This window comes from Cydia splendana, chromosome 19 (genome assembly GCF_910591565.1).
Source record: "Cydia splendana chromosome 19, ilCydSple1.2, whole genome shotgun sequence".
Lineage (NCBI taxonomy): Eukaryota > Metazoa > Arthropoda > Insecta > Lepidoptera > Tortricidae > Cydia > Cydia splendana.
The window spans coordinates 7,105,990-7,133,030 of NC_085978.1; the positions used below are offsets into that span (position 1 = coordinate 7,105,990).

General features: G+C 37.5%; 1 protein-coding gene across 1 annotated transcript in view; it reads right to left on the reverse strand.

Annotated features, from left to right (window-relative positions):
• LOC134800245 (ras-like protein family member 10B) overlaps window positions 1-17,541 on the reverse strand; it is a 52,853-nt gene extending 35,312 nt beyond the window's left edge. Inside the window, exons 1-2 of the mRNA XM_063772752.1 lie at window positions 17,194-17,541; window positions 11,770-11,847 (exon numbers count right to left, since the gene is read on the reverse strand). Coding sequence (XP_063628822.1) covers window positions 11,770-11,839 — 70 coding nt within the window. The 5' untranslated portion in view covers window positions 11,840-11,847; window positions 17,194-17,541. The remainder of the gene's footprint in view (window positions 1-11,769; window positions 11,848-17,193) is intronic.
• Window positions 17,542-27,041: the final 9,500 nt, after the last annotated feature.

Here is a 27,041-nt window from a genome sequence, read left to right on the forward strand (position 1 = left end):
GTGGGTCGAGAGCTTAAGGATGGAGCAAATCACTTAAGGGACGAGGTATTTTAGGGTAGTAGTTCATAGTTATACCGGGTGTGGCCTGTAACATGAGCAAAAAATTAAACTGTAGGCTGTACTCCTCATACTGACCAACATTTGTTCAGCGACTTTTAAAAATAACTTGGGGTTTGATTTTTAATACACTTTAAAGTTTATTCTAAGACGCAATATATTGCGAATTTTTTTTATGTTTAAAGCGTGACAAGCAACGTCAATCACAATGATATGGCGTGGCGATGGCGTCCATTGAAAATAATATTCATTTTGTATGAAAAATAGGGAGTCTAAATACTTCATAATTTTTAAAAGTTGTAGAACAAAAGTGTCACCGTTTGAGGAGTACAATCTATGTTTTAATTATTTGCTCGTGTTACAGGCCACACCGTGTATAAAGGACACCGAATTAAAACTTTATCATATTACCGTCTATTTATAGTCTGTATCCACTTGACTGATTTCGTAGAAATAACTTCAATAAAACAGCAAAACATTTTCCCGTTTTGGTAAAACACGGAATGTGCAAAGTTTCCAAACCCGATGATTCGCCTAAAAGGGGAATGTGGGGCCTAACGTGTTACAAAGGAAACTTTTAAATTAAATTTTATTTGAGGAACTTTTTCTTTTAACACGGTTCTTCTTTTACAGATATTTTCACAGGTTAAGGTTACTGTGTACAGCGAACTCCGAAATTGCATGGATGGATGGAATTCATTCATATAGTGGCCATGCACGTTTGCACCTGGGTATTTTTTCACGGTCCGAAAAAAAATCGAATTGAGAATCGTCTTGTAAATACGTATGTCATATTATAATTCGCGATTTAATAAAATCGCTAGTCACTTTAAGTGGCGGAACATCTGTTAACGAATACTATGTTGGCCATCGATATTTTACATATTACTTACTAGCAAACATATTCGTACTTTTATATTTACATATATATCAATAAAACATATTATAGTATACAAATCAGTAAAACATACCTATTGTAGTCGCACGTTCGAGTCTTAGCCGAGACAGCGAAACCACTTATGTTCAGCAATCAACCAACGTTGTTCGATATTCGCTTAAAATCAACAATGTTATCCAGAATATTAAACAATACAACCTCATTGTAAGCAATTTAGCACTTTCCCTAATGATTCTCCATTCAGTCTGCAAATTGTGGTACGACCAAGTTAGGTTGACCTGTCAATTGCAGGAGTTCTCTTTTGATTGAAGCTCAATATTCGAAGCTCTGGTGACTAGCAGAGCCATTGTTCTGTTGGAAGTTTTAAATAAAGAACGTTAACGAGTTTCGAGTAAAAAGTTTTTTGAATAATGTTTATAGTCAGGCGATTTTGAGGTAGTTTTTATTTCGCTCTCTGTATTTAAATTATTAAGTAGATTGTTTGATGTTTAAAATTTATAGAGGCCCGGCCCGTTCACGAAAAGTCTTCTAGAAATCGATTTTCGCTCTAGTCGCCTTGGATATGGGTAAATTAATTGGTGTGTCAGTGCATTCAGGACATTAATATATTTGTGTTCAGGGCATTATACTGAATTAATGAATACCATATTCACCCATATCTGAGACGAAATGAACACACCTAAAGCTTGTTCGGCCGGGCTACTATTTATAACCGTCGATCAAACTAAAATATACAAATAATGTCTTAAATATTAATATCAAAGTTATACATATGAGTCACGTTTTTCTAAAAGCAAAGTATCATCTATCAAGGCAAATATGTAAAAACGTAAATGATAATAAAGGTATTTGAATATATTCATGAATGCTTATTTCTTATTCAATAAGACTATATAGGTACAATAACTAAGACTATATACTTACAAAGAATAATAAAGTATAAAATCAATATACAATAATAATTATTGTGACCTCTAATAATAATGTACATTGAAATTACTGATATTCTCTCCGAAAGTTGTCAAAATTGCGAAAATCCCACTTGGAAAAATTCGGAAACTTTTATGTTTTTGTACAGGAATCGAAATTACGTACCATTTCCAAAATGAAAGATTTTTTTTTTATTTCGAGTGGACTTTTCCTACAATTCGGAACCTTGCCGCAACTTGCCGCAACTTGCCGCCAGTCCACTATAACTTGGATCTTTTTAAATTGAGAGTGAATAGACATCTTTTAGGTAAGCATGTTCCATCCTAGACTGCATCGGCACTTACCATCAGGTGAGATTGTGGTCAAATGCTTACCTTTTTCCAACAAAAAATAACTTGCATAATTATTGACTCTGAAGGTACTTAAATAGCTTAGGTATCTCCTGTCTATTTACGGAATTCAGACATCAATCAGGTAAAAAAACCAGACAAGTGCGAGTCGGACTCGCCCACCGAGGGTTCCGTACTTTTTAGTATTTGTTGTTATAACGGCAACAGAAATACATCATCTGTAAAAATTTCAACTAGCTGTCACGGTTCATGAGATTCAGACGGACGGTGGTCTTAGTAATAGGGTCCCATTTTTACCCTTTGGGTGCCGAACCCTAAAAATTAGAGGAGAATTGTCATAACACAAATAACTACTTAAAGAATTCGTGAACTCCCAGTGAAGCATATTTAAAATTACGAAGTTTCTAATTTGATCACTTAAAAGACAAAGTTGGAGTCAGTTTTGTTTTAATAAAATCGTCAGCTGTAAGCGCCTGGCGGCGTCTAAAACTTCTCCACATTAATTAAAACTTGCCTTGTTTTATCAATCGCCTTTAAAATTTAGATATTTAGCGATAATTTTAGAGAAATAATAAATAATGTCGCTATAAACTAGTATAAAGTATAAACCCAGTGGGAAAAGGGGGGAATGACAAGGAAATGCCCACTTGACAAGTTGTTGCTACTTATATGTTTTTCTTACCACTGACAACCCGTTAGTTTACAATCTAACGTAGGTTAGGTTAGTTTGTAATCTCCCTACCGTCAGTTTATAATTTAACTAGCGATATTATAAACTGACGAGTGTTTACAATTTTACGGTGACATCCACACCACATAAGCTATGTACAGTCAACAGCAGAAGTTGCTAAGCGGACAAGGTGTTCAAAATTACCTTGACAACCTCTTATTCTCTTAACAATAAAGTCGCGTCAAGATCATTTTGAAAACCTGGCCCGCTTAGCAACTTCTGCTGCTGCCTGTACATGCTTGCTAAGTTTAATTCTTTCTTTGGGTTTGTACTGTAAGCTTATAAGTGGGAATAATATGTAGGAAAACCCATTCAATAATCCCAAATTCAAACTGACCCCATTACGCATAAGAACTAATATATATCTGGGAGACCGAGCTTTGCTCGGAGAACGTATAAAAACTCCAAAATGCGCGTTTTCCCAGAGATAAGACCTATATAGCTAGATCGATTTTTCGACCCCGAAAACCCCTATAGGTATATAGCAAACTTCATCGAAATCGTTAGAGCGTTTCCTAGATCCCCGAAATGCATATTAAACTTTACTATTAACTATTAATTATTTATTATTAACTTTATTATTATCTTGCGACACAAGAGCAGCCGATGCAACGGAGCCACGCCGTTTTGTCGACTAAATAGTGTTTAGTTTTAAGTTTATAAAATACATATGTATGTTAGTCTGTAAGGTATTTGTAATATGGGCCTTGTTGCCTGAATTAAATTTCTAAATAAATAAATAAATAAAATAAATATTATAAACAAGAATAGCTCGTTTATTAAGGGGCCCACTGATTAACAGTCCGCCGGACGGTATCGGCCTGTCAGTTAGAACAAAAATTTGACAGTTCCGAACAACTGACAGGCCGATACCGTCCGGCGGACTGTTAATCAGTGGGCCCCTTTAGATAGATATATAATTATACAACAATTGCTCGTTTAAAAGTATAAGATATGTTTTATTTGACATACCGGTGTGTTTTTGGATTATACAATTTGTAATCATATTTTCGTTAGGTATATATTATCAAAATACAGAACTCTTAAAAAATGTCAGTGAAGTTTAATTAATAGTAACGTCTTCAAAAAATTTTCACCAAATTCTTGAAACCTTGATTCTGATATGAGATATCGTGTTTCAGCAAACGAAAACTTTTAATGACTGAACTTTTAACTGAGTCCTTGAAATGTTGTTACAGGACGTTAACTTTTTCAGCAACTTCAGTTATGTTTTAATCAAGGCTCGGAACCGGTTTTTTCTTCACACAAAAAATACCGGTATCATTACGTTCTTTTTCGTTCTTTGGTTTATTATTTCATTTTGATGGGTCAATCTAATAATACGAAGTCGTTACCTAAATATACATGATTCAGTCCTACGGAAAGAGCATAATTAATTTATAATTAAAAATTTGTCAATTTTGGGATTTAAAAAAAAACCGGTTCCGAGCCTTGGTTTTAATTAGCTTCTGCCTGAGATTTCGTCTGCGTATCCCACGCAGATGATAACCATATATGTATTATATTGATAACTATTATCCTTTGTCCTTTCTCGGGCCTCAAACTATCTCCAAACCAATTTTCAACTAAATCGCAGGAGGGTCGTTGAAACATTGAAATTAGTTTTTCGGAATTATGCGTCCTGTAGGTACCTACAGTCGCCATCAGATATATCAGAGCGGCCAATGTGCTCACAAATATCTGAACACGCGACTATTGTCAAGGCGTTAGAGTGCGTGTTCAGATATTTTTGAGCACCTCGGCCGCTCCGATATATCTGATAGCGACTGTACCTATCAGATAGTGTCATTATTTAACGCAGTGATGTAGACAAGTGAGACCTATAATTGTTTTGTATTATGTTTACCTAATAATTGTATTTCGTTGTATCACAAAATTAGTTCAGTTATAATTAGAGATAAGTTTCTATTTCATATTATATGAATAAACAAACAGAATATAATGATCCAAAAAAATACATATATTACCTAGTGTAGGGGCTACATTCCAAAAAACCTTTGCCTTTACATTCAGCCTCCGGGTAAAAAAAGGGATCTAAGCCTCTCGTCCATTGTTTTCCCGAGGCGTAACGTAGGCCGCTTCGGTTTTTGGCTGTCACCCAAATATTTGCAAACTCACACGGGACTGTTATGATTTTTAAATAATAATTTCACATTTTACAATCTTTTGGCTACAATTATTAAGTCTTGCAACATAAATGTCAAAACTGACAGTCCGGTTCTAATCAGCCAATCGCGAGAGATGCGTAAAACGCTTCACTGTGTTGAAAAGATTGATTCATATCTTTCGCTCGCGGTAATATGTATCACTCATTTCGCTCATTTCGTTCATATCGCTCAGTGGATCTGTAAGCTATATTGTTCACGAGTGAATAGAGAGAGATGTCAATCAATCAGATGACATAAGTGCGACCAAGATGGCGAATCACGCGATACAATCTCGCCATGTTTTCCCGACACCCTCCGATTTCTTCCGAATCGCTCCGAAACCTATTCGCAACGTCTCATTCGCTCACTCAGTCGTCACGCTCGGCCGGCTCATTCGAATCATGAGTGGGAAAGAGCGAGGAAGAAACACTGAGCGAAATGAGCGAGTTTAATCTGCACTGGGTTTAGTCATACAGTTCATTTAAATCACTCGCTCGTGAACGACACATGCCTAGTGGCAGCGCTTGACGAGTGCACATGTATTGATAAGAGCGGCATACTTGAATGTACTTAGCCATATTTAATTTAAAAAAATCAGTTACGATTACTGCGATTGAGTTTGAATCTACGAAAGGACTAACAATCTACAGCAGTCACAAAGTTTAATTGTTATGCCATTTTGAGTTTTCATCACATTGGTCACTTGTACAGTCTAGTTTATAATTAAAAAAAAATATTTTCAGACAATTACAGTCCATAGTTGTTAGTATTAAACTTGCAGGCTATGTTACGTTACAGTACAATACACTACGTTACATAAATGAAGTTAGATAGCTTACTTAGTTAGGTACTTAATATATGGCTGATTATTGTGGCCGATCTACCGACTTGCATGTTTGTGAACATGTAATCCGATATATCGTCCCAAAATAACAGAATCAAACCGCTCGGCTATCATTTTCAGGAGGGTCTATATTAATTCGCATAACTTAATACTCCTAATTCAAATTGGCATAACGTATATTACGCATAACTTCTAAATCGCATAACATTATTCCGCATAACTGAGTACGCATAATGCTAATGCGCATAACGTAAATTGTCATAACGATGACTTGGGTTAAATACATATGATAAGCATAAAGTTACTTTGCATAATTATTAAATTGTATAAATATAAAAGGCAAATTAATAAAAATGTAGACAGAGCGGCTCGAATTAAGGTGCAGTAGGTTCAGAGAACGATGTTTTAAGTAAAAGTAGCGCTTTTTTAGATCACAAATATCACAATACGGTTGCCAAAAAAATAATCAGCCATCTTGCGGCCTTTCTCTAGGAACTTCAGCGATTTTAATCCTGAGTTTTTGACTTTTGCTCGATAAAAAAAATTACTAAAATAGGTCTAAAATGCACATAAAAAATTTTGCACAAAAAAACAAAATATGAAAATTATTTCAAAAACCTAAAATTATTAAAAAAAATTAAGAACACGAACTTACTACGCCTTAATAATGTTTTACAGCAAAAAGATTATTATTTGTTACAAAAAGCTTCGCTTTTATCGCGGTTTTGCCCTAATCCATCTAATTCTCTTGGTTTATTAAATTATGCTAATTCATTTTGTGCCAAATAAAATTATAGTTAATAATGTTACACATATTTAAATTATGCGGATTCATTATTATGCGCAATACGTGTTATGTTTTTTTAATATTATGCCTGTTCAATGTTATGCACTATTATGTTATGCCAAATCTGTTATGCGAATTCATATTATGACAATTAATGTTAGGCGTATTAAGGGGCACCCTTTTCAGGATCCCGTTGGTGCTCCCACGTATACGGTGTACCACTGATGCAATATTTTTGCGCATAATCGCATAAAAATCATCTACATGCGCGTCCGCAAACATGCCAGAAGCACTACAGTATCACGGGAGCCTCACCAGGGCCCTGAAAATGTTGTTATCTGGACCCTCAAAGAGTCAACGGATTTCTGCTTAAAATGAGCCCACAGGCCGCTAGTATAAAAACATTGGCAATATGCACGGAATAAAGTAATTTTGACCTCAGTGCTACACTTAGCGAACCTGTGCGCCAACATACCGCCACGAACCGACAACGCCCTCCTCTCCCTCTCCATCTCCATGTCATTGTTTAAATCCTCTGTCACTATGTGACCTAGGTACTTGAAATGGGTAACACGGTTTTCCGTTTAACATAACAGGAGGCACATTCGCCGGACCCTTATTTCTACCTTTAATTACCATAAACTCGCTTTTAATTTTATGTATATGTATACATTTTTTCACCTTATTGCACTGGATTAAGGTGAAGAAGAGCGATTATTTAATTTTTCTCTCAGACCTAGGGGCAGGAGCCCGATACGTTGGACTGACCAGGTTCGCACCACCCTCGACACCACCGTACACGACGCTCTTCACGAGGCAGCAGATAGAAGTGTGTGGCGCCGAGTGGTCCACACAAAACTATTTCGACGAGATGGTCACGACCCTCAGCATTGAGGAAACCGACGCGAGGAGGGGAGGGTGAATGGAAGGAAAGAGTATACCATACCACTCTTATATGTATGTGTCGTTTCCAAGCAAAAGGTCCCACTTTGTCGCTTGCAATAAGGACGCTTTGACAGGTTATTCGTATCAAAATACAAGCAAATCTCGTCCTTATGGTAAGCGACGTGTGGGACCTTTGACTAGACTTAGACACATATGTAAGAGAAGACGGTTGAATTAGTAGTTAGCAAGACGCCAGCCAGGCGGGGGCGGGGAACGTTTGGACTCGGTCCAGCGTTGCAGAACAAATGTCCCTTAGTTTGTAGAAACTTGTTAGTTCATTAGACAGAAAAGAACAAGACCGGATGAATAAGATAAATAAAGACGCTCTCTTACATTGTTAAAATGAAACAATGAAAAAGTTCATGTTCGGGGCAAATATAAAAACCGGACAAGTGCGAGTCGGACTCGCCCACCGAGGTTTCCGTACTTTTTAGTATTTGTTGTTATAGCGGTAACAGAAGTACATCATCTCTGAAAATTTCAACTGTCTATCTATCACGGTTCATGAGATACAGCCTGGTGACAGAGAGACAGACAGACAGACAGACGGACAGATGGACAGTGGAGTCTTAGTAGGTTCCCGTTTTTATCCTTTGGGTACGGAACCCAAAGGATAAAAAGGTGAATGTGATTTTAAGGGGAAGGGTCAGATTGGGAATATTGGGATGCTGTCAAAATTACAACTAGCCGTAGAATAAACTTCTTTCTACTTTTTCTTCTTGACACTCGTGTAAAAGAAATATTCGGCCATAGTAATATTTCCTATTAAAATCGATTCAGTATTTTTTTTCTATCATCTCAGGCCAATCCGTAACGTTCCTTAGCGTATCGTAGTCATCTCTCTCTATCGCTCTTCTACACTAGTGCGACAGTGACAATTGCTTTTCGTTCGCTACGGAGCGTTAACGATTGCACGTTGGCTACCCACCCAGAGCTTACAGTACCTTCTTCTTCTTCTTCTTCCTCGTTCCCTCAATGCTGAGGATCGCGACCACATGCAACACGTCTCCATTGATTGCGGTCATAAGCCAAGTGGACCGCACGGTGCAGGCTGCCGCCACTCGTCTTCTTCATGGCGTCAGACCATCTCTTACGAGCCCCACCTTGAGCGCGTTTGCCATTTATTCGCCCCAAGATGATACACTTCTCCATTACAGTACCTAACCTCTATTGAAAAGATGTACTAGTATACATTATTATATAGCAAGGGCACATCAGCAAACGTTACATACGAGGCAAAGGTTTAATGAAGGTTGGAGTTGACTTTAGACAGCCTTTGTTCGGCCAGGCTAACAGCGCAAGGCTTCCGTCACACGGGGCCGTAACATCATCATTCATTCATTCATCATTTCAGCCTATATACGTCCCACTGCTGGGCACAGGCCTCCTCTCACTCGCAAGAGGGCTTGGGCTATAGTCCGGGCCGTTATATAGTTGGGCCGTAACATGTACATCATAATTTATCTTCTTTAGAAGCAGAATATAGAACCATAGACCATTATGATGTTCGCGCTTTCATCGTTTATCATAGTGATCATCACGTTCTAATTAATATAATATCTGGGAGACCGAGCTTTGCTCAGAAAACATATAAAAACTCAATGCGCGTTTTCCCAGAGATAAGACATTAAGCTAGATTTACTTAAGTATTTAATCGGGACTTCATCATTGATGCAAAATTTAGATATAGGGAATAAGTATATTCTTAATTCTGATATATTTTTTGAGTTGCCTGCTGCTGCTGTTTGCTGTTTTCGTTTTTGAGTGTTCTTTTTATCTATAGGAAATAAAACTGACGGTATTGATTTTTAATTTTTAACTAGCAGAAACTTCTGCGAACGATGCTATTAAGCTTAGAATAACGGCATACGATACTGGTTTTCTGTAGACTTTGTTTTACCATACGGTTGACTAGAGTCGGACCAAAAAATGTCTGCAGCGGATTTGATAACCCACGCAGTGCAAGTGTCATTTATACGTCATAATTTCATAGAAGTTTGACGTTTAAAATAACACTTTCACTGCGTGGGCTATCAAATCCGCTGCAGTCTTGTTCTGACTTTAGTAATTTTGAGGGTTCCGTACCCAAAGGGTATAACGGGACCCTATTACTAAGACTCCGCTGTCCATCCGTCCGTCCGTCTGTCTGTCACCAGGCTGTATCTCACGAACCGTGATAGCTAGACAGTTGAAATTTTCACAGATGATGTATTTCTGTTGCCGCTATAACAACAAATACTAAAAACAGAATAAAATAAAGATTTAAGTGGGGCTCCCATACAACAAACGTGATTTTTGACCGAAGTTAAGCAACGTCGGGCGGGGTCAGTACTTGGATGGGTGACATTTTTTTTTTGCCGTTTTTGCATTATGGTACAGAACCCTTCGTGCGCGAGTCCGACTCGCACTTGCCCGGTTTTTTGTAATATACAAAATATATATCCATACGCAACGGTGTAACAAAAGGCCTTCATTTAGTGGTTGTTTACATAACGCTTTGCTGGCCGGACCCAGTTTAGTGCGCTGTAACATTTATTGCCCTGTTTCATAGCTCTCTGCTTCCTGGCGAATATGAATATAAAGCAAGGTGAGCCTTTATCTATTTATGTTTGGGTTGTTTAATGACTAATGATTCACTAAAAGGCAGATCCCGAGTAAGATGTATTTTGTACCTTATTACAAAGGGGTCAGTGGCAAAGTGGAGCAGGAAAGCGGACCCTGGCGCTAGGCCGGGAAAACGCTAGGTTGATGAAGAAGATTAAAGGGGTCAGATGAAAAATGTAAACATACCTTTGATGGTGACTGTATTCTCTGTGGCGATTCTCTATCCGCAGTGGCTTGTAATGGAGAGTTTGCGGTCTAACCCTCCCAAAACAGTGGGCCGACAATTTAATGTGGTAAAAATTTCTGGATATCCAATGAGGATAGAGGCAGGTCGTGTAAGGGTATTGGATAAAAACCAGTTCAGCAGTTAAGTAGAGATGTGCCGGGTGATCTGACGATGATGGTATCCTCCCCAACATTTATAATTTATCAAGCACATGCGCATCTTTCTGAATCAAATCCTGGCTCGTACCAATGAGTTTTTCGGAACTTATGTACGAAATATCATTTGATATTTACCACTAGCTTTTCGTTGAAGGAAAACATCGTGAGGAAACCTGCATACATCTGCGAATAAATTCAAAGGTGTATGTGAAGTCCCCAATCCGCATTGGGCTAGCGTGGGGACTATAGCCCAAGCCCTCTCGCGCATGAGAGGAGGCCTGTGCCCAGCAGTGGGTCGTTTATAGGCCGAAATTATTATAATATTATTATTATTATTTGTAACTCCATTTTGGATTTCACGGGCCTATAAATCCCGGTCTTTTGATAGGCTTGCGTGGGGATATAGATCCAACACGTAGAGGCCCCTTGGAAGAGCTTTAATGTCATTATTATTATATATATCAAAGTGATATAGCAGCTCTGCTTGAATATGAAAGACACGATAAAAATTCAATGACATCGTGTCATTGAATACCTTTGGGAGTGAGATTTGAAATCAAGTATCAAAATTCTGGACATAGTCTGATATCATTTATTGCTAGTTTTGGTATTTTACAGCACAGAAATCTTTTTATTTAAACAGAGGTTAATTTTGTTGATTTAATAAGATAATGATTATGGCTTCACAACCATCAGTGGTACCAAAGACATATGTAACTCCGTATAAGATGAATATATAAAGTCTAAGAAAAAAACGTGCCTCGGAAATCAAGAAATAGTCATTTTCGGATAGATGGCGCACACACCTTTGGCCTATGGTCGGCTAGATGGCGTTGACGACACCGTTTCATATTTAACATTTTTAACACTTAGGTATCAGTGAAACATGGGTCAAAATGATATAAAAATAATAAAACCATTTATCCATATCTATAATTTTTTTCGATAGTTTTATACGTTTTCATTTTGAGTTGTAGTCGTGTGTCGATAGATGGCAGTAAATTTACTGTGACTACATAATTTACTATGACAGGACCCCTCTATACTATCTATTCTCTTTGGTGGTACTCACGGATAGTATACTTCTTGTCGCAGTGACGTGTGTTCCTCGTGCTCTGGGACGTACGCCGTTTGTACCGCATTATGGATTCTGCAACAACACAAATACAATTAAAATAATAAAAATACTATAGTATTAGGTATATTGAGCAAAATATAGGACGTAACAGTTCTGTTTCTGTATTGTAGATGACAGTATAGAAGAAGTTCGATGCAAAGTAGAGAACTAGAGTACAGTTACGACTTAGATTCGAGTACACAATAAGAATACACGCAAACAGTCGTATCGACATGTCAGTAAAAGTCGTATATCCTAATGCAATAGGTACAAAAATGTTCTTTTAGGTATAATACGATTGAACTATAGACAATGTTAGATGATTTTACTTCTTCTTCCTCGCGTTATCCCGGCATTTTGTCACGGCTCATGGGAGCCTGAGGTCCGCTTGACAACTAATCCCAGGAATTGACGTAGGCACTAGTTTTTACGAAAGCGACTGCCATCTGACCTTCCAACCCAGAGGGGAAACTAGGCCTCATTGGGATTAGTCCGGTTTCCTCACGATGTTTTCCTTCACCGAAAAGCGACTGATATTTCTTACATAAGTTCCGAAAAACTCATTGGTACGAGTCGGGGTTTGAACCCGCGACCTCCGGATTGCAAGTCGCACTCTCTTACCGCTAGACCACCAGCGCTTCCACAATGTTAGATGATTACGTGAGCTAAAAATTAAGCCATCGATTCACAAACCACAGTTTCCTTACGCTAATGTAGAAAGCAATCCAAAGCAAAAGTTAACTCAACAATTCAACCATTCCACTCACAAACATTTTAATCAATATGAATATGGGCTAACAAACTTTCAGTCAAATTACAAGCTAGACGTTGTCATAACTACAATTGTTTCAACTGGGATCCAATCTCGTTAGAGAAGTTGTGTCAAATCTAAATTGTATAAGTTTGGCACACTAACTAGCTAACTCGAGTCTATTGGACTTGTTAGGTAGTTTTGATTCGGATAATTATGATGGGCATCAACTTCGGAATCAAATTATTATAAAATGTCAGGCGACCAGAATTAGAACTATTCTAATTGGGTACAGTCGCCATCAGATATATCGGAGCGGCCAAGGTGCTCACAAATATCGGAACACGCCTCTATTGTCAGGGCGTTAGAGCGCGTGTTCAGATATTGTGAACACCTTGGCCGCTCCGATATATCTGATGGCGACTGTACCTATTTACCCCCTATTCACAAACGCGCTACAAACGTCAATTAGCTAATAATCGTTTGTCATTATCTGTCATTTTGACTTATGTGTTTGTAAGAAAGGGATAAAACATAATTTAACTAAATTTGGCCCGTAAAGTTTTTTTATGAATAAAGGGGTTAGTCTTTAACCTCTAGCCACAAATTATAACTTGCAAAGACAATCCAATTTTAATTTGCCACAATGAAGATTCTAAATACATTGGCATGGGAGGGCCTTTTATAGGCCTCTGGAGGCCAATCTAAACTTACATTGTGTCATCAAAATAATACCTAAATGATGTGATAAATGATAAGATAACTAAGTAAATAACATTAGTAAAAAAATATATTATTCTGATTTTAATTTTTAACAAGCAGAAACGTCTGCGAACGATGAATGACGAGAAACGATGATGATGAGAAACGTCTACATCGTAACTGGTGAATTTCCAATATGACTTGAAACTCCGGTAGCCGTTTAAGAAGTGTAACACTCTTGAGGTAGATGTCGCTAAGGTCCCCTTGACCTATAATATGGTGGAAAGATTTGCTGGCTATGGATGAGGTCTTGGTGGCTCAGATGGCAGAGCGCTGGAGTATCGATCCAGAGGCCGTGAGTTCAATTCTCACCCAAGACAGTAATTTTTCCACTTTTAAATTTATTCTAAGCTTAATATTATTCTGATGTCAGTATTGTCAGTGCATTATGTTCGAATTGGTCTGACAGGCACAATTTTTTATGACCTACTTGAAAAAAAAAAAAATGAAAAAATGTTTATTTGTTAACACAGAGGGTACAGGTGTAAAGGTTGAAGTCTTCTAGTAAGTATAAAATACTTGTGACAGAAGACTCCGCTCTTCCATAATATCTAGGGCTTAGAACTTAATTAACAAATATAGGTAATATACAATATTGTTATCTAAGAAAAAATAATATAATTAACTTATTATTGGGAATATTAACTAATTAGCTACTGCTATTTCTAATACAATTTAATTAGTTTTGTTTTGAATAAATTATAATCTAGTACAAAATATCCTAAAAATGTTTGTGTGTGTGTGTGTGTGTGTGTGTGTGTGTGTGTGTGTGTGTGTGTGTGTGTGTGTGTGTGTGTGTGTGTGTGTGTGTGTGCGCGTGCGTGAGTGTGAGAGTGTGAGCAAATGTACGTCTATTTTATATTTGGTGGGTATATAGTTATATGTTATATGTTATAGTTATGTGTTATAATAAGAGAGACTCAATTTCATCATAGCTTTGTGTTTTTAACCAATCTGTCACAACTTTTTTACATTTAAATAGCTGTAAAGGATAGATATCTAGTTTTTTATTAATTTTGTTATATAGGTGAGCTGAAACTTTACTGAACTGAATCTTGGCAAATCGTGATTTACTTACAGGAAAATTTTGGGATTTGGATCAACTCTGAAACAAAATAAGCTGTAAGCTGTAGCCTTTTTTGTTTTCTCTTTGTTCGATTGTTGCTGTAAGTTTTGTTGCGACAATAAATGACTTTTTTTTTTTTTTTTTTTAAATACACAATTTATTGGTAATTATTATTGTACTTATAAGTATTAATACTTGAATACCTACACTTATTGAACTTATTGATCATACCTAGTAGTACTAAGTAGTGGATCATAGTTTGGTGATTTTAGGGTACCTATGTCAATGTAGGCGCAAACTACTTATTTTTTTCACGCTCCAATTTCATAGTTGGGACATGCTACAATGTATCTCAGGTATGTCATGTATAGTTAGACCAAGAAAAGTCTGCAGCGATTTTGTTGCAAATATTATTTTAAACATCAATCTTCTATGTTCTAACTCTACTTGTTTTTTTTCTATTCTTTCAGAGATTTTTTTAAAGAGTGTTTCGATTGTTTTATTATAGATGTTAGTAACTTCTGTCTTTTATTTTAATTACTATCTTATATTACTTAACGAAGCTGATCATATAACAAAATACTGAAACTAGTTAAGTTTCAGATATTTAGATAATACAGGTACGTGTTGATGTAAATATTGAACCCCTTATTCATAGAAATTTACGGGCCTGATTTAGTTAAATTACTTATATGTTTTATATGTTTTATCCTTTTCTTGCAAATATATAAGTCAAAATGACAGATAAAGACAAACGATTATTAGCTAATCGAGGTTTGTAGCGCGTTAGGAAATAAGGGGGTGAATAATTTTAACTGCCACACATTTCAATCAGTCGTTTCATTTGTTTTCGCGAGCTACGGTGAATATATTGTAACCCGATGACTATTTTGGCAGCCTGCTCCAAATTAACAGCCGCGTTTGGTAGACAATAGAATTTGCGCCTGAACGGGCAATTGGCTTGATTACAGATTCCGCGCGGGCAGAATTGCCATTCCGGTGTCCACAGGCGCTCGGGAATTTGCAGTTGCTGCTAAATAAAACGCCAAATTTAAAAATCTACATTTAAATATACTGAATCAAAAGTAGAGAGTTTAAAAACTATAACCGGCCTACGGATGTTTTTCGTATAGGGCCTCCTCAATTTTGATATTCGGTTCAAAAGCCTGGTAATGGTAATGATCGATTGACAAATCATTCTTCAAAATCGGTTGAGTAGTTTCAATTCAACGCTATGGTTTTTTCTCGATTCAGTTTTTGGAAGTTTTTCAAAATGGCGGAGCCCCGAGGGGTCGCGAGGTCTACGGCTCACAGAACAACTAATTTAGTAGTTTTGTTAATACTTAAAGTAACTTAATTAGCGATAATGACACTTGGTTAAATAATAACAAAAAACTCTAACTCAATATTCATCACCATAGCAAAGTAAAGGTTGAAATTCTGCATAAGACATATAGCCCATACATAACAATAACATGGAAAACGGTTTTTGAAGCAGATTGACAATCTTTACTTTTGTCTCTGATCTAATTGACGAGTAATTGACGGATAAATCCAGACTGCATCCAGCCCAGATACGCTAGATTAGGTATAGTCGGGACAGGGGATTATGGGTGTCGGATCAAAGCCGGCTGCCAAACACAGCTGCCAATATTGATTAGCTAACCGATCGCGAGCTATGTTGACACACGCTAGCGAGGCTCAGGTTGGTAATAATAAGTATTCCATTAGGATAATCTCACAGTGGGACCACTCTGGACAAGGGTGGCAAGAGAGAGGAAATACGGGAAGGAGGTGGAGGAGACATTTGCCGACAGGCACACTGAACTAAAAGACTTCATATTTTAAACATTCAAAACTAAAAAATACTAGGTAGGTACTATTAAATCAACAAACATGTTCAGAATAAAGGGCTATATAAATAATAATAAAAAATGGACAATCTTGCACTTTGAAGTTTTTCCAAAATCTGAATTGACAGGAAAACCCCATGTCAGTATCGAAACCTATTCACAAAAGTTCACGAGAATCGGTTGAAATATGCGGCTTGTAGAGGAGAACAGCTGGGTATACGAAAGCATGTCAATTTTGTGCAAGTTGAAACATCTAGATGTCTTCTTTGTATGTCATCTCAGACGTGCTAGCATGTGTTGCGTTCTCTCGCGACTCGCGCGCGAGAACGCAACTTATGCTAGACCGCCTGGTCTAATGATTGAATACATACAGACTGCTTCCAGCTCAGAGGGCACGCTATATTTTGGTCGAGACGGGGGATTATGGGTGTCGGGTCAAAGCCGGCTGTCAAACTGCCTACATGTTGATTAGCTAGCTGACCATGAATTATGTTAACTGACGCTATCGAGTCACAGAAGAGTAAAAATTAGACATATACCTACTTTACATTTTTTTCTGGCAATAAAGTGCCAAACTATCTTTTTTCTACTGTTGCTGTTCTGTATCTTACTTAGGTAATCTTTATTTTTCTTATTTTTTAAACTATTTCGCGATACACGCAGCATACAACACATTTCTAGCCCTGCTAGCATAAATAAGTAAATTAACATTGATATTTTAAAAAATGTGCCTACTTATGTGTAACATACATTATTTGTGCACCTGAAAATCTTTTAAATAATTCTAAAATTACCAAATTAAATCTTAAAATTTTAGGTTCTTGTCTGTTTGTGTTGAACGAAAACATTAGAAAATATATTTTCAGAAGACTTCTTCAGTCTCAGAAACCATTACAGAAGCAAAGGGTTTCAGGTAATCTAACTACCTACCTAAGTTTATAACTCACCTTTAAAAATAACACCGATGTCTATTTTAATACACAACCTACGACACAACTCTTTGCCTTGATATTATAAGTAACAAGCTCAAAATCACTAAAACTCGCGGAAGACTAGATTCAACAACAATTTCACAACAATCTAATACAACAATTACTGTTAACAACAACAATTATTAACCATAGTTTATCAACATCCAGAAAAATTAGTCTCACTCATGTTGGTTATAATAAATAGTTTACAATGAATTAACACGGTGTATTATAATAGACTTAAGTCAGAAATGTTCCATTTTCATTCATAAATAAATGCAAATACAAAATAATTTGGAGTGGATTCGCTCCATATTTCGCGACATTGACACTTTGAAACAGTGTTGCCACGTTGACCATTTACAAAATCTTGGAGTTTCGAATGCTGGCAACCGTAATTTCTTGCATTTCTGATTATATTGGAAACATAATTAAAGGGCTCATTTAGACGATACGAGAACTCTAGGGTGTTTCATTTTTCCGAATTTTCGATTTTCATCTGACTTTGCTCGAATTCTTGTTCTAACTGATAAAAAAATATTATACGTTAAAAGAAATTAAAATCGGTTAACATTTAGAGGTTGCACAACATCAACAAAGATTTTTCAAATAACCAACGACTCTACATCGGAGGGTAGAAAATGGTTTAAGCGGCTACCATCAAAGCGGAGAGTAGTGTGATACTGAACCTTCTACATATAAATAAATTTTAAAATTAGTAATAAACTTGGATTTTGGTTACTCGGTAAATGTTCTAATTAAGATTTTTCATTTTTTCCACCTGTTTCCAAAGGAAAAGTGCTTTTATCGTGTTTTAGACGCAAAATTCAGTTTTCTCATTCGATTTTAGTATCAGTTCATTATATTTTGTCATTTTAGAACATAGTTCATTTTCACGCAATGTATGGGGTTCTCACTCTACCCTTTCAACTTGTGCAACCTCTAAACGTTATTCGATTCTTTTGAAAATTGAAATAGATAGTTTTTAGTGTGGGGAGGCTCCATTGGTGAGCAAAGTCAGGAAAAATATTACAACTTTTTTTTCTCCATACAAAAGTGAATCACCCTAGAGAACTCGCATGCGAGTTTCATTACATTGCGGGTTTTGGTCGGTCGGTTGAATTGGACGTAACCAACAGTCCGCAATGTAACTAAAATCGCATGCTAGTTCGCGCGCCGTATAAATCAGCCCCAAATATTGTTATACTCGTACCGATTTCATAGTAAGTACCTAATATTGGTTAGAGATACAATGGAATCAACGGTGTAAAAAATAAGGGAATAATATTTTTTAACTATAAGATCAGAGTATACGCTTTTACTTGAAACTTTGAAGGTCGTATCATCAGTTTAGCTGTGCGAGACAGGAAGTTTCTGGAGTAACGCACAGTTGAGGACTGCCAACCAAGTGATTTGTTTAATGTTTAGAACGATTAAAGGAAAAATTGCAAATCCTGGATATTACCTCATGTACAGATATTTGCTGTAAAGATAACAAATAAAATAAATCCGCCGTAAAAATTCTGAATATCCACATAAAAACGAGTATTCACATAAAAAAATATATTCAAGTTTTTTCAACGACTCTACACTGGCAACTCCGTTGTACGCAGGCGCGTCAGGTTCCCGGGTCCCGCCAGCTGTTCGAGTTTTGGCAGTTTTATTGATCTGCGGACGGTGACCTCAATGCTGACAGATAATCAGATACACCTTAAGGTATTCATTGAACTTCACGGATCCACCTTGGATAGCCCAAGAAGTGCCCCTTGTCGGGTACAGACACTACAGACTTCATTAAGTATATAAATTAATATTTGCCTTCAGGTATTTTTATAGTTTCTGTTAAGTTTTTGAGTCATGTTTACAATATGTTCCTTTTTAGGGTTCCGCACCCAAAGGGTAAAACGGGACCCTATTACTAAGGCTCCGCTGTCCGTCCGTCCGTCCGTCCGTCCGTCTGTCACCTGGCTGTATCTCACGAACCGTGATAGCTAGACAGTTGAAATTTTCACAGATGATGTATTTCTGTTGCCGCTTTAACAACAAATACTAAAAAGTACGGAACCCTCGGTGGGCGAGTCCGACTCACACTTGTCCGGTTTTTTCTATTTTACCATCTACATGCCAAAGTCGTTGATACTTTTGATTTTGAAACTAAATTACGGTAGTTGAAAAATAATACTTTACCATTATTTAGAGTAGGTATTTATTTATAAGGCTCAGAAGCACAATTAAAACGTACATTTTGATATACTTAAGTATATAAATGATATCATTTTGTTTTCATTCGCCCGTGCGTCTCGCTCGCTCGCATATATACATGTACGAACAACTACGAACGAAACGCACGCGTAAAATGATTACAAAATGACATTTACTGGTAGAAAAACCGGGCAAGTGTGAGTCGGACTCACGCACGAAGGGTTGCGTACCATAATGCAAAAAACGGCAAAAAAAAAACGGTCACCCATCCAAGTACTGACCCCACCCGACGTTGCTTAACTTTGGTCAAAAATCACGTTTGTTGTATGGGAGCCCCATTTAAATCTTTATTTTATTCTGTTTTTAGTATTTGTTGTTATAGCGGCAACAGAAATACATCATCTGTGAAAATTTCAACTGTCTAGCTATCACGGTTCGTGAGATACAGCCTGGTGACAGACGGACGGACGGACGGACGGACGGACGGACGGACGGACGGACGGACGGACAGCGAAGTCTTAGTAATAGGGTCCCGTTTTACCCTTTGGGTACGGAACCCTAAAAATGAGCGTTCAAATTGACCTTCGAACTTCAACTAGGTACTTCTTTTCCTCCAATGCTAGAGCTGATCCCCAAGAGACGGTCGAATTTAATCAAAGAAAATGGCCTGCCGATTCCTGGCCGTCATAAAATAAGGCCAAATTCGTTTCCCTGTGGAAACCAATTACGGGGAACTTTTTGTGTGTTCCTTGGATTAACACTTTAGCTTTCTTTTAGTTGAGGAACTGGAGAAATATACAAGTTGGGTAACATACGCAAGGAAGATGAGATGTCAACCGATACAATTGAAAGCAAAATTAAAAATAGGTAAGTACCTACTAATTTATTTTACTCTTAATTTCTTATCATAGCTTAAGCAAAGCATAAAATAACATTGAATAATAAAAGATTTCACGACCCACGATAGTAAAAAATAGCATTGTGTTATTTAAGCTCTACTACAAATGCACCAATTCTGGTAAGGTCAAGGGCGGAGTGACTCAGGAGTGGAACAAGTGACTATCGATCAGTAGTGCTCAGAGCGCAGCGTCTGCGCGCACGCACGTTTCGGTATGTTCTTTTGTTTTGTTTTTGTTTTGTTTTGCTTAGCGTGATTTCTTGAATGAGAATAGGTAACATAGTATTTTGTGATTTTGGACCTTTGTTTTGTGTATTATAACTTATGATTTAAATAATTTTGGGGTGAAATGGTGATGGTTTATTGCGATTTTAGTTCATTATTGATTAAATACATATGAGTTTAAAAATACGTATTTTATGAGTGCATTCTAATTGAAATTCAATTGAAACAGGTATATTTCCTGATACGTGACTAGAATATGTTTTGCCAGTGTTATTATGTGAGATATTAATACCTACCAGAAAAGGCGCGCCGGGAAAACCGAACACTTGTTCCGTGTTTCATTTTATTTTGCTATAAGGTAAACTTACTAGTGCTCGACATGCTAATGCCCATAGATGATACCTTGCTGTCACCTCTATTGACAATAACTTAAGTTTCAAGATGACATGTAGTAGGTACTGGGACCGCGTCGAGCACCAGTACGTTTACCTTACTTAGAAATACTTAATTTGGTATTATGTAATAGTGTTGTGTATTATGTAGGTATACTCTGTACTAATTAGTGAACTCTGTAATAGTGTACACAAATTAGTGATCATTAGCGTATCCAAATGAGGGCTCCATTGATCGATAAGGCAGCACCTGAGGCATTGATAATTGTTTACATATCGCTCTGTTTGAGTGCTGTATAATTACGGGAAATGTATTACTAGGTTACGTACTATATTTAGTATGTTTACATGTTAAAATATGGCACCCAATGCCAAATCTTTGTCTCATCTTAACACTTTAATCATGTAAACGGAGTATTTAGAGAAATATTACTTTTTACACTGAAAAAAATTTGATCTATCGAGCACACATTAAAGAGCATTAATTAAGATTAACTGCTATATACAATATCAACTAATGTACGTACAGTACGTACGTAACGTACGAACAGTACCTAACCTTTACTGCTTGGTTCGATAGGCTCATATGGAACTGTTTAAAGCATTAAACGTTAATGCAATTTCAATAAAATTGTTAAAACGTTTTTTTTTTTCAGTGTAGTAGGAGCTCGGTATTCGAAATAAATAAAAAGTGAAGTACAGTCGCCATCAGATATATCGGAGCGGCCAAGGTGTTCACAATATCTGAACACGCGCTCTAACGCCCTGACAATAGAGGCGTGTTCCGATATTTGTGAGCACCTTGGCCGCTCCGATATATCTGATGGCGACTGTACCTACCTACCCTAATTGTAGGACCTAAGGTAAGGTAGATAGGTAAATAGTGGACCTAATTGTAAAATTAAATTTCTAATTCAGACAAATTAAATAAAAAGTCTCAATGATGTTCGTAAATAAGCAACTATAAGAACAAAACTCCACTATGAATAATAGCTACGGGAGAGTTAATTGCTCAATTTTGTGGTAAATAGTTTATCACTTCACTACACCTTATAGAACAAAGTCTCCCGCCGCGTCTGTCTGTGTATATGTTCGCAATAATCTCGAAAAATCCTAAACGGATTTTCATGCGGGTTTCACCTATCAATACAGTGATTCTTGAGGAAGGTTTAGGTGTGTAATTTGTTATTTGGTGTAACCCGTGCGAAGCGGGTCGCTAGTAATGTTATAAATTAAAAACAAATTATGTCACAACAACAACGTTTTCTCTATATGAGCCGTCCAACGCGAAACAAGTACCAGTCGGAAGGTCGGACCGAGGTGATTTCCTGCACCAGTTGATTAATAATGAATTGGTTCAACAATATCTCTTTTACTAGGTATTTAAATTCTACTAATAGAATTGAAAACGAGTGGTCAATACCACTAGATTCCCAATTTCTATCGCTCGAATTAAAAAAAAACGGACAAGGGCGAGTCGGACTCATTCACTGAGGGTTCCGTATTTTAGTATTTTTTGTTATAGCGGCAACAGAAATACATCATCTGTGAAAATTTCAACTGTCTAGATTCATGAGATACAGCCTGGTGACAGACAGACGGACAGTGGAGTCTTAGTAATAGGGTCCCTTTTTTACCCTTTGGGTACGGAACCCGAAAAATTTGCCTTTCGCCGTTTTCCACCTATTTTCAAGTGACGAAATCGAGCGATCGAAATTCAAATATCACCCCCTGTGCTTTATCAAAAGCATGTAACTTGTAGTACAAGTGGAAGTCCCTTTTTGACAGCTTTTGTTAGAAAGGGACTTCCATCATTCAACTCAGAAGACTAGTTTTAAACGACACACACAGGCCTATTCGGATTTCGAGATAATCACAAGATCTTGAAACGATTTAGAGATCAACTAGATCTACATTAGATATCGACTAGATGTGACTTGGATATCTAAGTCATAACTTTTCGAAATCGTTCAAGAGGACCTCCAGAATCGCGGAAACGTCAAATTTGACATATCTTACAAATATCTTTAAATTATCCGTATCGTAACTTGTTGAAGTCTAGTAGAAATCTGATTCATTTTCCGAATCGAGCCGTAATATTCGGTACACCGCTGACCATTAGATTACGTGACCGCGATAAACGTGACCTCAGCAGGATAAGACGGAGTAACTCGCCCATTATCTGGGATTAATGGATTCTGACCTATCACTAATGCGATAATGGTGACACGACTGCTAACTATATACACCACCGGACGAAGCCTGCGTTGCGGATTTCTAACACATACCTAATTAGAGTATTTTTTAACATTGCAATAAAAAAAAATACTATATACATATTTATACAATATACATACATCTATAGAATACCTTTAAACGAGCAATTCATGTTTATTTATATATTTCGGGGATCTCGGAAACGGCTCTAACGATTTCGATGAAATTTGTTATATGGGGGCTTTCGGGGGTGATAAATCGATCTAGCTAGGTCTTATCTCTGGGAAAACGCGCATTTTTAGTTTTTATATGTTTTTCGAGCAAAGCTCGGTCTCCCAGATATTATTATAATATAATTATGAATATTTAAAACCATCTAGAGTGAAGTAAAGTCTGCAACGATTTTGATAACACACGCAGTGCAAGTGTTATTTATACGTCATAATTTCATAGAAGTTTGACGTTTATAATAACACTGGCACTGCGTGTGCTATCAAAATCGTTGCAGACTTTTCTTGGTCTAACTCTACCTACCTTTTTTTGCTTTTTTTTCACGATCCATTAACCTGAATCTTTACAAGCGTAGATTAACAGCTATGTGATGTTTGAAGGATTAACATGACAGAGGCAATAATGACCGGAGGACAACGACCTAAGCCCATGACTCATTGTGCAATTTTCGTCTAATGACTTGAAATATGTCGAAACGAGCGACATGACAGTTTTCTTGACTTTTGTGCGTAGACTACCTTCAATAGACGGAGTTTTGTCAAGAGTTACAAGGAGATTTTCCGGTTGAACTTTTAAATGGTGAATGGTCTTGAGTTTATTTTTTTTAGTTTTTACTCAATAATATAGTTTGGAAGTGTAATTTTGCCATTTGCTGCAGTAATGCACTGCATTGCCGACTGGCAGCATAACTGCAACAGTAATACAGCGCGGCATTACTGACGATTGATACTGGCGATACCGCGAGCGGCCGCCAGCCCGGCGCTGGCGGCCGGCACACCTGAGAGCACTTCGGCGCAGGCCGGGGGATACCGCGGCATGCCGTCGCGTGCACTCTATCAAAAGGGATTAGTGATTAGTGTGCACGAGTTCTCCCTCGTCGACCCGGCGCTACCTCGGCGCACTCGGGAGGCCTCGGCGAATACCGCGGCATGCCGGCGCCTACCGCAGCGGTATCCTCTAACGTGCTCCCCGATGCCGCGGAGTAACAATCCTCCGTGATGCTCCGAGGTCGCTTTCAAAGCATTTAAATTTATACTTGAAGGTAATTGAAATAGGGTAGAAAATACATTAATAATTTTAAAGTGATCTGCGCTGCGCTCCGCCGGTTTGCGCACGCCTTTACTGTGCTGCTGAAAATGTCAAAATCGATGTCACCCGGAATTTGAAATTTGCGGTTGTAATTGAGTTGGCCGGCCGAAGTATTTAGCAGATGGCGCCAGCATAGCTTGCCCTAACAATCCCTACAATAGTGTCAAATTCTTGTTTTTTAATGGTCTTTTATGCCCTGGATGCCCTTTTAAGCCAAATCTCATAGAACTGAACTAGAGAAAGGGGCATCAAGCTATGAGGAGGTCATGTATGCAAACCTTTGACAGTTGCCAACGCCATGGAGTCGTTAGTACTATCGCGCTGCAATTGTGCTGCAGTAATACTGGTGTAAGACAAGATCAATGCGACCAAATCCGTTATGCGGGAAATTTCGTCAACAAGCGTTTTTTTCTAGAACAATAAGTAATTTTCTCGGCAATGCAGCGATTGCTTTTAGTTTCAGCAATCGCTGCTTTGTCGAGGAAATTACTTACTCTAAATCCGAACGATCGGTGGGTACCTTTGATATTCTATCTAGTAGGTGAGTGATCTATGCTTTTGTGTAATCAGCAGTCTCAACGGTCACCGGAGGTGAATGGAATGGTAATTCCGCTGGCCACCTGGTAAATAAGCTATTTCTAGTAGTTGTCATTACCATGGTGAAGAAAATTGTTGAAACATTATTACGGCCTAAATATTTCGAAAAAGGAACTTAAAACAACAAAGCACATAGGTACTTGGCTTTAACGCACTAAGACCCACTTGCACCATCCCACTAACCCGGGTTTAACTGGTTAAACCTAGAGTTGCCATGGTTACCCGTACAATTTGGCACTGGGGTAACGGTTTAACCGGTTAACCCCGGGTTAGTAGGATGGTGCAAGTGGCACTAAGACATAATTAAATTAAAATGGATGCTTTCACTATGCTCAGGCTGTCAGGCTGCTTGTTTTCCACCGTTGTAAATAGTAAACAAACCGACCTAAATACCCGCAATTGGAAAGGAAATGCAAAGAGCACGAAACAATGCATATCCTATCTCATTCCCTTGACATTACACGTCTATGCCGGGATGTTGCAACACGGAAAGGTCGGATTGGCTAATTTGAGCCACGGAATTTGAGTGTCAAGTGTCAAATTTGTGTCGTTCTTGTGATTATGCGCATGTGTTGCTGTCATGTTGTGTATAATTAGATAATTACGACACGATATTATCATCACCACATCTTATGAAACAAACTGCCCGATTCGAACTTTAAGATAAGCCAGTTAATAGATCTAGAAACGATATGGATTAGATGTGTCAGTGTCAAAAGTGACGTTTTTGTTTGAATAAACGTCACATTCGATTCTGACACATCTAATCCATATCGCTTCTAGATCTATTAATTGACGTATCTTAAAGTTAGAATCGGGCCGAAAGTCCCCCGCCTCGTCTGTCTGTTTGTGTTTGTTTGTATGTTCACGATAAACTCAAAACAATTCTGCACCATTCGTCCGATTCTCCGTTCGTCTAGTCGGTCTCCGTTCGTCCATTTCTCAGTTCGTCAATATCATGGTTCTTCAGTTTCTCCGTTCGTCTGATTCCCATTTCGTCAATTGCTCAGTTCGTCCTATTACCCGTTCGTCTAGTCAGTTTCTGTTCGTCCATTTCCCAGTACGTCAACATCCTAGTTCGTCAATTGACTTGTCCTCAATTTCTCTCAAAAACTTCTGAACGGATTTTCATGCGGTTTTCACCTATCAATAGAGTGTTCGAGGAAGGTTTAGGTGTATAATTTGTTAATCCGTGCGAAGCCGGGGCGGGTCGCTAGTGTTGATAATTATTATGGTTGCGTTATGATCAATACGAATCTGTAGACTTCATTCAGGATTAATATTTAGGTAACCCTTTTCCATGCATAGTACGATATATCGACCACATACGCGCCAAAAGAATTTCAACTTTAGCATTCCGATTTAAGGTTCAAATTAGATTGCACTTTCGGGAAATGTGACTTGCCTTCAAATGAATCATCAAAGCTGGATTAATTAAAATATATTTAGATTTTTTGGGAAACCCTTGTAGATTGGTGAGGCCTAGAAAAGGGTTAACTTTTGTAACATTGAAATAGGAGCATCGCATCAGTGATTAATTCTATTAACTAAATTAGTGCTATTGCGATAGAAGAACTCTCACAGTCCAAAAGAGCGTTAGTAAAACGTCTCTTTTACACTTCAACATATTATTATATACTTATAAATTTAACAGAATTAAATAACTTACCTATAAACTCAAAAACAAAATCTAAAAATAATAAATAAAACGAATCTTAAAATAAATAAATTTTAGGCCTACTTTTAGTAATTTTTGTAAGACTTATTTGTAAAAGGCTGTTTGTTTTCTAAATAAATAAAAAAAATATAACTAAAAACTATTCCCCAGCGGCATGGTACCGTAGATGCTGGCAGCATTTCCTCGTCGCTGTATCGTAATATTTATTATTTGTGCGAGGAAGCTACCAGCTCTCGATTACTGGTGGTGTGATAATAGTAAATAATATTTCGGGCAATAATTAGTAAATTACGAT